General features: G+C 44.7%; 1 protein-coding gene across 1 annotated transcript in view; it reads right to left on the bottom strand.

The window, feature by feature from the left end:
• The window catches only part of LOC146858394 (transient receptor potential cation channel subfamily V member 1-like), a 536,776-nt gene that overhangs the window by 68,553 nt on the left and 456,213 nt on the right, over positions 1-12,010 (bottom strand). Inside the window, 1 exon segment of the mRNA XM_085649314.1 lies at positions 11,588-11,715. Within this exon segment, the coding sequence (XP_085505440.1) occupies positions 11,588-11,715 (128 nt within the window).

Here is a 12,010-nt window from a genome sequence, read left to right as displayed (position 1 = left end):
GGTCGTCGCACCACCACAAGGGGAAGTCCAGCATGAAAGAGGGGGTAGCATCCAGAGAAAGATCTCAGATTTGGTCCAATTAATGACGAGACTCGAAAAGCCTTCAAATCGGACCACCTCTAGAATTAGTGAAGAAAGATTTGTAGCAGGCTCATGCGTAAATAAAAGAATGTCATCTGCATATAGAGAAGCCAAAAGGGGCCCCTGATGGAATCTGAGTCCCCGCTGGAGATGTCGCTCTATAAGATGTCGCAACAGTGGGTCCATCGCTATGATGAACAGAAGTTGCAATAGTGGACATCTCTGCCTGGTGTCCCGTGACTAGTCCATGAGTTCTCCATCAACACGGAGCCATGCCACAGGGTTAGTATAGAGGAGGCGGACAAGAGCGCAGAAGTTGCGAAGGAAGCCCAATTTGTCAAGTGTTGTATAAAGGAAAGACCACTTCAGGGAGTCAAACGCCTTCTCAGCGTCAAACTAAATCACCGCTGCAGGAAGGTTAGGATCAATAACTGCGAATATTGTTTGCAAGTTGACAGATGTCGATCAATTTGGAGAGATAATCTGATCAATTATTAGTGATATTCGCGTCAAGAGCACTTTAGCCAAAATCTTATATCCCTGATTTAATAGAGATAGGGGCCTATAGGAGGCAAAGCTATCAGGCGTTAAAGTAGCAGGGATACTATAGCTTTGTGCATAGTGGGAGGGAGCATTCCTGAATCACATGCTTCCACATAATCCTCCAGGAGGTGTGGGACTAGTATGGTCTTATATGTTTTATTAAATATGCCCGTAAGGCCATCCGTGCTGGGGGCATGGGATACATCCAGGTCATCTATGGCCTGGGATAGCTCATCTACGCTGATGGACGAGGCCAGGAATCATTGTTGGCCCCCTTCAATCCACACCATTGCTATCTCTGCTAAAAAAGAAAGGGTACTGTCAAGTGGTGGTGGGGAACGTGCAGTGTATAGACATCTGTAGTAGGACAAAAAGGTAGAGAGAATATCTGTACCTTGAGTGACGTGAGTGCTGTTGTTCAATTGCAGTTGAGTAATGTACGTGGCCTGTTGTCGAGGGTTAAGTAGTCTGGCTAAGGTCCATCCCGGTCTCTCCCCCACCCTCATATACCAGAGTACGTGCATAGTTTCCCAGATAAACAGTCTCACGAAATGCGATCTCCTGGAATTTCTCCAAGAGTTTTGCTCGCTGATGCATTGGAGGGGGTCAGTCACCCGAGAGTGCCCGAGCGTCAAGATCTTGTAGCGCCCTCTCAGTGGCATCAAGGTCCCGATGAATAGTGCGCAGGACCCCTGCTTGTTTAGTTATGACTATGCCGCGAATATATACTGTGAAGGCCTCCCAAAGCGTGACATACTGAGGCACCGATCCTGAATTGATCTGGAAATATTCAGTGATCGCCTCTCGTATTTCACTTTTGAAGACAGTATAAAGGAGAGCCTCAGTCAGAAAACGGCAAGATCTGTATGGCGCACTATACTGGGCAAGGTCAATGATATCAGCACCGGTGAATGGTCGGATAGTGTGCAGGGTAAATCGTCTATCGATTGTGCATTATTCAAGAGATCCGGAGTTAAGTACCAGTGGTCTATACAGGACCAAGTACAATATGGTGCTGAGTAGAAGGAAAAGCTTGCGTCAATAGGGTGTTGAAGCCGATAGGCATCAGCCAACAAGTGTGTCCGCAACAAGGGCAGAAGCTCCTTCGTGAAGTGGGGTTTGGTGACGTGGCCTGAGCCTGTAGTGTCAGAAGTTGGTTGCAAGGTGAGGTTGAAATCACCTCCCAATATGATGGTGTCAATAGGAAAATTCCAGAGATGCGTGCAGATATGTTAGTGAAGAAGCCTGTCGCATCTATGTTAGGAGCGTAGACATTAATTATCAGCAGCCGCTTCGCTCCCAAGCTTCCCTCCACCCTCATATTTCTCCCATCAGGGTCCTTAATTACTGTGTGAACTGTAAAAGGCAATGTTTGGTCTATCAGGATACAGACTCCGCGAGATTCCATACTGTAACTGGCAAAGAATCTATTGGCGCCCGAGGTAGCCGCAAAACGATTGTCAGAGCGCGGAGCGTAGTGGGTTTCTTGTAGCAGTGCTATACGTATGTTGTGCCTGGCTAGATAGGCTAAGGCCTGTTTCCCTCCGCAGGGATTGGACAGACCCCTTACTTTCCACCTAATGCAGCGCAACTCCAAGGCCTCCGCTCACCCACCCGGTCTAGCTACAGAGGGCATAATAGCATGTAAATAATAACATCAATGTGTGTGGTGCTAAGAAACCAGTCAGTATGTGCTGTGATGTCCGGCATAATACAAACAAACCATAAGACATAAAAAGGAGAACTCTCCTCCCACCGCCCCCCCACCCACATTGGATAACCACCTCAACCTGTATCTGGTGAATCCTAATGTTCCACAATCAACAAAGTGGGAGATCTCCTAGGGGAGAGGCAACGCATAGAGCGGTGCGCTTTGATTAACATCGATCATGCATATAGTATATGCAGCTGCAAACAAAAAGAGAAACAAGAAAGGGAAAGGCCACACAAATGAAGGATATTCCATCCCATCAATTGCAAAATGGAGGTGAGTGCAAGCATGATGGGGACATTTGCATAGGTTTTACAGTTCACTGTTTGGACTTTTTACATACTGTTGAAGAGTGAAGAGTCATTTCCCAGGGGGTGTAATCGCGCTTGACTTGTGGTGCTTCCAGAAGTCAGCAGCCTCTGTGGATGTTTAAAAAATATGGATTTTACAATCGACTTGAACTCAAAGGCTTACCTGGTAGCACATGGCGTAATGGATGCCTGCCCCTTTCAGAGTTCATTTAATGGCTTGAAGTTTGCGCCCCCAGGCCTCCTAAACAACTGGTGTGAAGTCCGGATAAAACAACAGCAACATCCCCTGGAACTGAAGATCTTCCATGTCTCTGGCTTTGCTCAGTACCACATCCCAGTTGCGATAGTTAAGCAGTCGCGCTATAATGAGGCGTGGAGGGGCCCCGGGGGCCCATCTGTGGGCTAGCGTCCTGTGGGCTCGCTCCACCACAAATGTGGTGGAAAAGCTCTCTCTTCCAAAGAGCTCAAAAAGAAGCCGCTCTGCGTACTTCTCCATGGGGCCTGTGTTGGTGGATTTGGCCACTACAGCTGAAACTGAGTTTGCTACGGCATGATCTTGCTTCGAGTTCTTCTGCCTTGGATGCCGTAGTTTTTAAGAGACGCTCGATGCGATGTAGGCGCTTGGTCATGGCCGACTGCGTGTCCTCCACATCAGAGAGGTGCTTTTCTGCATCATCAATGTGAGCCCCCTGCTGTTCCAGGCAGCCGTGCATGTTGTCAAGTCAAGTTGCCAGTCTGTCAAAGCCAATGTCTATGGCCCTGAAATCGGCACGTAGCTGTGCCATTATAGCCGCCGCGCCCTCCACCGGAGGTTGTTCAGAGTCCGGTAAGTATGTAGGGCCCCGGGGGGGTCACCTCGCACGGCATTGTCACTGTCGTGCCGCCTGGGGGTTTTGGTGATCTCAAAAGGGAGCTGCCGCTGTTTGGGGTCTCCACGACCCATGATGATCAGAGGAGAACATGAAAAAATGCCCGATCAACCTGTGGATCACGCTGGCCCGGCATGGTCGGTCGCCAGCAAGTAGAGACACTGCAGGTACAGAGCAATAGTGTAGGTCTCTAGGGTGTGAGGAAGGCACTGCCTTTTCACTGGCAGACCAAGAGGGTGAGAATGCAGGTGCTGTCTAGCACGCTACTGCGTCACTGTGCCCCATACATGTAAGGAGTAGGCCAAGCAAGGATAAAGAGTCTGTGGTAGCACTCCGATCACTGCACCAGTATTTCCCCTGATGAGAAGGATGTATTGAACAGTGAAGTGTCAGGGTAGGTTAGTAGTTGTAGACCCCATTCTACATTTAGCCTTGAATAAAGGCCATAATGGAGATTTCTCCTCCAAAGTTCGCCATTGAATTAATTGTATGCCGGTGCTGGCACCACTTCGGGACGCGTCGCTGGGAGCCAGAAGATGAACGTGCTTAGGCCGTCAGTAGGGGTCAAGCGCGCGATGCACCACATGGAGGTGTGGCCGAAATTGAGCCCACAATCCCATGCTGCAAGGCCTCCAGACCCTGGCCTCAATTTGCACAGGAGCAACACTGCGCGCGCAGCTCTGCGCTCAAGCTTGCCAGCGACCCCTGTCGTCGCAGGGGCTCTGAGGGCTTCGTCAGGCTGTCGCTGGCGCGGGGCCCCCCACCGACAACAGAGTCACATGGCAGCCAACCCGCTACTCTCCGATCATGTCACATGACTTCTGACATCCGGGGCAGAGCACAAGGGGGCCGAACTCAGTGGTGGGATGGAGCTAGGCAGCTTTTCCAGGGTGGCCGCTCCGGAGCTCCAGGATCAAGGCACCATCTTGGCGCCTGGTCATGCCACGCCCCCTTTCCTACTTGCTTTATGTTGTACCATACAAAAGTGAAATTTTGAGGAATTGACTGAGGTGGAGCTGCCGTAAGGTAAACCTTTCAGGCTGTGCATGGATACCTACCTTCCATGGGCCACTACTTCACTAGGTAAAAAGCTGTATCATTTTTTCCCTCTACTCTTTCTCTATGGCCACCCACCGTATCAAACCTACAAACCACAGGCATTTTTGAAAACTAGATAACCAGGAGATTCCAGGGTGGTGTGCCTTGCATGGATCCCACGGGGTATTCTTTCCCATATTGCCTTTCAAACCTCAAACTCTGTCTGAAATCACATATTTTCCTACCATTTCTGTGATGGAAACTTACAGAATCCGCAGACATCCATAAAATTCCTACCACCCTGCATTACACCACTTGTGCTGATAACAACGCTGCCTCACTTGTGTAGCTGGGCATAGCACCCACTACTGGAAAGGATCAAACCAATGTCAACGGGAGTACTTGCCAGGTGACTCCCATTGACCTTGGTTTTATCTGTTTCTGTCGGATCAAACCTGAACTCCACTGGTTGCCTAGTAGAAACTGCTTGTTTCCAGTCCAGGGAAAACATGGCTTGGCAGGTCGAGCTGGACTGTTCCCATGAGGAACAGGGTCAAGAGTGATTTGCATATGGCTGGGTCTGAACTGGGGTTGCGAAGTGAACTAAAGAACGAGGATGGATTCAACCCAGATCTGTGACTAGAGGTGAGTGTCTGAAAAGTTTCAGCGCTCCGTCCATCATCGCCTTGTGTTTGCTTTTTTTGGCCTAAGTTGGCGCAGTATGCCCAGACGTGGATCCCTTGCTCACTTTGCCACTGGATTCAAGCTAGCCTGGCTGATGAGGGGTGTTACCCCAAAACCAGTCCTAGGATGATTGTTTCTGGTCCATGGAAGACCTGGCTTTGCTGTTCGGGCTGGACTGTTCCCATGAGGAACAGGGTCTAGACTGATTTGCATATGGCTGGGTCTGAACTGGGGTTGCAAAGTGAGCTAAAGAACGATGATGGATCCAACCTAGATCTGTGACTGGGGGTGAGTGTCTGAAAAGTTTCAGCGCTCCGTCCACCATCTCCTTGTGTTTGCTTAGTTTTAAAAAATGTCAGTAGTTCGTAGGATTGCATGGGTGGCACCACAACAGCATGGCACCGAATACAGCAGCTACTCCTATAGCTTATCTATTAATGCAGTGCTTTAGGGCCGCTTGTGTTGTAGTCTCTTGGCCCACCCACACAAGTGGGGTACTGTTCTTATCGAGAGATGTTTGAGAATTCAGGGTGGCAGGAAATTTGTGACTTCCCACAGATTCCAGGACATTTCCACAAAGAAATGTGTGAAAAATGTGAGTTTTTATAGAATTTTGAGATTTACAAAGGATTCTGGGTAAAATTACCTGGTAGGAGTCACCCAAGTCACACACCCCTGAACTCACCTTGTTTAGGTTTAAAAAATGTGCAGGCTTGCTAGATTTGCCTTGGAGCTGCCTGAGCTAGGGCCCAAAATCCACAGCTACACACATTGCAAAAACAACAAAAAGGGCCCATTTTCTGTGTAAAAATGTGATGTGTCTCTGTTGTGTTTTGGGCCCTTTATGTGGTTTGGCTCTACTTTACATGAACTTTGATTGTGCAAATCGCATATAATGGGATGCATTGGTTAGAAGAGTCTGTGATACTGTGAAAGTATATTACGGAGGACACATTTTGAAGCAGTGTTTTATGTTGTACAGAGACATAAGAGATATTCTGGTCGTGAATTTTGGCGAAAGAGATAATGAATGTAACGTGATATGTATTACAGTGTGTATGGATTGATCTGCCAGATAATTCTAGCGAAGGTTGACATGTTGGCTTACGGAACAAGCTTGGCAAACACGAGGATAGATGTCACTTTGGTTGAAATTGTGCATTTGGAATGAGCACATGCTTTTATTCATATAGAACAGGTTACATTGTTTTTGTAAGGATTTTACACATTTTGACATCCCCGTTATTACTATTTTTAGAGCTCAAGATTTAGGGACAAAATAAGATCCCTCAGATGGATGGACTGCCTTATTGATGTCGCACAAGATACTGAATCCCTTTGTGGGTTGGAAATATCACCACAAAAGAAGTAGGTGTCCAGATTGTGTGTGGGAGTTGAGTACTAGAGATTGAGCAGCCTGTTTTTATGGTCTGCTAACTAGTGGTTGTTCTTACTTTACAGAGGTCTTTATCAAAAAGGACATAGGTATTTATTGAGTTTCCACAAATTTCTGGTTTGGGGTTACATAGGTGGATACTGTAGTCACTCTTCCGTCACCACTTGGATGCACCTTATAGACGTTTGCCTGACTTTCACTAGTCACAGTCACGGGATAGGCTTTGTGTGACTCACTATATTTTGATAATGGCTTTTCAAATGGAGGTAAAACAGCGGTCTTGGAATGATACTTAGATTCAATGTCACTTGCTTGTCACTCTTATTTTCTTCCATTACCGCATTAGGTATTTGGGATATTTTGTTCTTATGATACTATTTGTTGTTCATGGTATCGGGCATTTCTTTTGGCTCATGCTCTGCATTGCCCACCCTCTGCATTCTAATACATGTCTACTTGGAGTTGCTTTCCACGTCTAACAGGTGGAGATTTCAGAATAATATAATTGACACCTGAAAACTTTGTAAGGTGTTACATTGGCCTGTGTTTTGTTTGTGTTATGCAGCTTTGAGAAAGTCGTGGGACGATTTCCCTTTGTAAGCGACAAAACACGTGTTGGCTGTCTGAAGCAAGACCAAAAGAATAAAAAAAGAAAATAAGAATTGAAATAACATGTGTATCATTTGTGCTTACATTGTGCACTTAACGAATTGTTGATACACCTATGACGTGTGCTGAGGATTTCTTTGTATATTTTGTTGGCTTTGGCCACTATTTTGGGGAGGTTGGTGGTTCTCCTCACCTTACAGCACCGTCTTCCAAATAAGTAGTTTTATGTACAAATACATGTGTTATTCTCCTGTGTGGCGCTAATATACGTAAGAATTATACCACTGTTCATTAGTAGTTGCTGGGTGGAAGGAGTTTTGTGGCTCCCTGCAGATTCCCAAATTTGCCATCACACAAGTAGACATGTATTAGAAACTAAACTCCAAGGGGCATATTATCAAGACCGGTGATAAAATTATCGCCGCTTTAGCGACAGAAAACTGCTGCTAAAACGGCAATAATGGGCTTGATAATACTCTATGGAATTCCAATTGAAGCTCATGTTAGATGTCCTTCACATCTAACAAATGGTCTTCAATTAGAATTCCATAGAGCATATTATCAAGCCCATTATCGCCGTTTTAGCGGCAGTTTTCTGCTGCTAAAGTGGCAATAATTTTATCGCCTGTCTGGATAATATGCCCCCAAATCTTGCGCTCATTTCATAAATATATAACTTTCCTGCTATCTATTTCTCACTCTACATATTTCACCATATGAATCAGTCTATACTTGGTACACAATGAAAAACCATTTTACGGTGCAGCTCATTTATTGGCTTTGGGTACCTTGGATTCTTTGAGAACCCACAAACCCTATATAACACCACAGTCAAAAAGGTGTAGTGGACGCAATGCTATATTGCTTTTGTAAATTGGCTATTGTGACAAAAATTTACAGATGAAACCATTTTCACAAATGGATGTTTTTTCCCACTCATTTTCAATATTTCCTTATTTCAAATGTTAGTTTCTATGGGAAAACAATGAGGGATCTACAAATGTGACCCCTTTCTGAATATGGACTTTTGTCTACGTTACAGAAATCTAAAGCTTCCATGGATCACCCATGGGTTTCACACTGGTTTTCACCACAAACTGGAAGTAGGTTGGGGTGAAACATAAAATAGAACTAATGGGCTACCTCTTTTATAAATGCCAAAACTGTGGTAAAAAATAGTTTTTTCATTCTGCTCTGCCGGGTTCTTTCATGCTTGAAAGATGGTGACTTTTAGCACAGCTAAACGTTTGTTGATGCCATTTTCAGGAAAAAACAGACACTTTTATACGGAGCACTATTTTCCAATTTTTCGTACAGAATGTGACTTTATTTTGCCTTTTGCCTCGGTCCCTCCAGGGGAATCCACAAAACATAGGTACCTTTAGAATCTCCAGGAATTTTGAAAAAAGGATGCATATTGGAATTGAAACTATATGTGGAAAAAAGGTATGGAGCCCTAAGCACAAACTACTCCAAACCTAAAAAAGGGCTTGGCACCTTGGAGGGGGGAGGCCCAGCAGTTGAGGGTTTAAAGAGTGCTGTCATCGGTGTGTGAATGGATTCCAGCAGAGGAATGGCTGATATTCATCACACTTGCCTAGGTGGGAAAAGGATCGGTTCTACCTTTTTCTTTTGGGTGTGAAGACAGCAATGACCTCTATCATTCTCTCCTTAAGAGGGCTGGGTAGTATGGCTTCCCACTACACTCTCCACTGAAAATAGCTATTTATGCACTCAATAACGACCCTACAATTAAAATTAGTAACCAAATTGCAAAGGTTAAATCAAGAGGAATCAAGAGACTCATTATAATCTGCCAGTTCCTATTATTATTTTTTGTTTTATTTTCAGAAATCACAAATCGTAAATACTTTTTTTGATCAAAAATATAATATAAAAAATATTTCCTGTAAAGAGTATGCTTCAGCGGGTCTAACTCATTCCAAAAAATCAGTAAGATAGGATTCTGTACCCTAACTGGATATCCCAATAATGAAGAGAGTCTATAAGTAATTGGGCAGTAATAGGAAATGTAAAAATAAATTGTAGATAATTAATGACAGTAAGTTCAGGCCAACATTTCCTTGATTTGTGTTAGGTGATTTATGTTTGACCATTTGAGAAATGAAACAAAATGCCATACAAATGATAAAAGTGTGAAAATATCTTGTTATATTTCATTGTATTTTCATGCTGCATTAAGATATTGCTGCAGGGTTGCACCAATACATAGCCCTGGAAGTAATTTAAACAAATGTATAGTTTGTGTGAGTACATGTGGTTGAAAAACCTTATGGTATTGTGGTACAACACCCAGAGAGAACCTCCCTAAGCGGCCGAAAAATGGGCATTCCAAGGCGCTACGGTCCAACATCTAGTATGTGGAGGTGAAGTACAATTGAAACTCCCACTGGCATCTCAGGTGGTAATTCAGATGTAGAAGTCATCCCTGAAATGTCTGGGATGACTCAGCACACTGACAGAACAAACCCCACTGTGGCAAGGGGATACATTGATACAAGTGGCTACAATGGATGGAGTTCTGGGCTGGGATGCCATTGGTATCGCTACTCTAAGAGACCTAATAAAGGGCATGATACTTACATTTTACAAGACCCTACAAAGACAGCTCGCATTACACCATAGCCAATTTTATTGTTATTTACAACTTAGGCATGCCCTGATGCCATACATAGCAAACCAAACAGACCTTGGAGGCAAAACTAATTATGGACGAATTGACTAACCACAAAGTGACACACTCTGCTGTACATTGACGCACCACGCAACAGACCCCTTTGGAGCTCTTCTTTCAGCCTGAGAGTGGTATGTAGACACGCTTACTGGCAAAAAGTGGGTGGAGGCCGGGGAGGCCCCACACCACTTGGCAGCTACAACAGGCATCGCCTGTTGTAGACAACTGAAGTATCTACATAAGTATACTTCAGGCAGCATATGCTGTTGAGGATGGGGGTAAACCAAGCCTCTACTTGCTTCAGATGTATGATTGGGACCGGATCCTTTCCTGTTTGGGTTCGTTCTGGGATGAACAATACTATTAGACCCAAAGTTAGTATTCCTAAACATTCGCTCAGACTTAGATGGCTCGCCATAAATGAACACTGCTTTGGCGGGGGCTCATGGTGGCGAAGTATGACATCGCCCAATAATAGAAAGCCAATCATCCCCCTTCCCTGGAGGAGTGGCGTTAAGGGTTAGACCGCTGCATGAATATGGAGAAACCGGTGTATGAAGCTAACGGCTGCCCCCATAAACACACAAGAGCTTCTTATTCACGCGACCACTAACAAGATCAGGGGAGAGGGTGGGAGACTTGTGGGGAGTGTGGAGTTGGGAATAGGGGAGTATTATGGGGTTGCACATCTTATTCCTCTTCTTGGACTTTGGTCCTAAAATTGTTTTGTTCTATTATGTTCGACTGTCTTACTGTACAAAATCCAATGAAGAATGTCTTAAAAAAGAGAAACCTTAAGCTTTATTTTTTAAAAGCTCAAGCACAGAGGTGAAAAAACACTCCCGAATTGATTTGGTCAATGTGCAGGTATAATGTAAGCAATTCTGTGCAGGCATACCTCAGTGAAACATTACAAATAAAATATTTTGCCCAAGTGGTGATGTGGCACCAAAATGCTGAAACTAAATAGTGATTTACCTTTTTTTTTCATTAAAACTGAATGTGCGATTGGAGCTAATGTAGTCTTGTTAAGTGCATGCATGCAATAAATTTACAGCTGGGAAACTTTGTCACAATAATGAAATATATAATTATGCCCACTCCAGGAGCACTGCCCTACCACAAACAGTGTCTTAAAAGAATGGTTGCAACTTGAAAATGCAGGTGTTGATTTTAAGTAACTGAGCACTTCAGTGCCAAATATTTTATTGGTTCATTTTTGGATTCTGTGGAGAAGTGTGGCCCAATGGTTAGAGCAGCAGACCCTGATGCAGAAGTCTGGCCTGGACCAGGGTTCAATTCCTGCCTCGGTGGGTCTTGGGCTCAATTTCCCCAGACCCGATAATTCTCGCCTCAGTGCCTATTCTAATCATGGGTCCCACTCTGCAACTCTGGGCAATAGCTTGCTTAATCTCCACAACAGCGCTAGGATGCCTGGCTTCACCTTGGGGGTGCCCAGAAGTGGGCACTTCACAGGGAAAGGCCAGGAAGGGTTCCACAGCAGTATGTGCACAGTGCCTGAGAGACCCTTTTCGGTATGTGGAGCCCTATATAAATGCACTACATTTACATTTTACATTTATCGGTTTGCCAGTAGGGTGGTACAAATAAACTGCTGCCCATCTCCATGGATAGCCTTTTGCTATTTACCTAAAACATCTTCTTTCATCGATTTTCCCATCAGGAGTCTTGCCCACCTTTATATCAATCCCAGACCTCATCCTGTCCCGCAGGAACTGTGGCAAGTTCTTCTCGATGTCGAGGATAGTCATAGCTCTCTAAGAAAGAAAGTCTGATTAACAATAGTTGGGTTGAAGAAGGCAGGAATTAAACAGATAGAATACCTTGGATTATGTGCTCCCTCAACGCTTTTCTTCTCAACGTTCACCGTAATTTCTGGTTTCCTGCCTTCTCAACATGCCTTTTCAGGTCTCTCTACTGACAACTTTATCTGTCTCTCCACCCTCATGTCTTCAGAAAATTCATGGATAGAAATACATACATACATAAAAAACATAGGGGCATATCAACAAGGGCTTTATCTCTGCTTTTTTGGCTTTAAAAGCCAAAAAA

This window comes from Triturus cristatus, chromosome 3_2, assembly GCF_964204655.1.
Source record: "Triturus cristatus chromosome 3_2, aTriCri1.1, whole genome shotgun sequence".
In the NCBI taxonomy this organism is placed as follows: Eukaryota; Metazoa; Chordata; class Amphibia; order Caudata; family Salamandridae; genus Triturus; species Triturus cristatus.
Note: the sequence above shows the minus strand (reverse complement) of the source record. Positions and strands in the feature narration are given on the sequence as shown.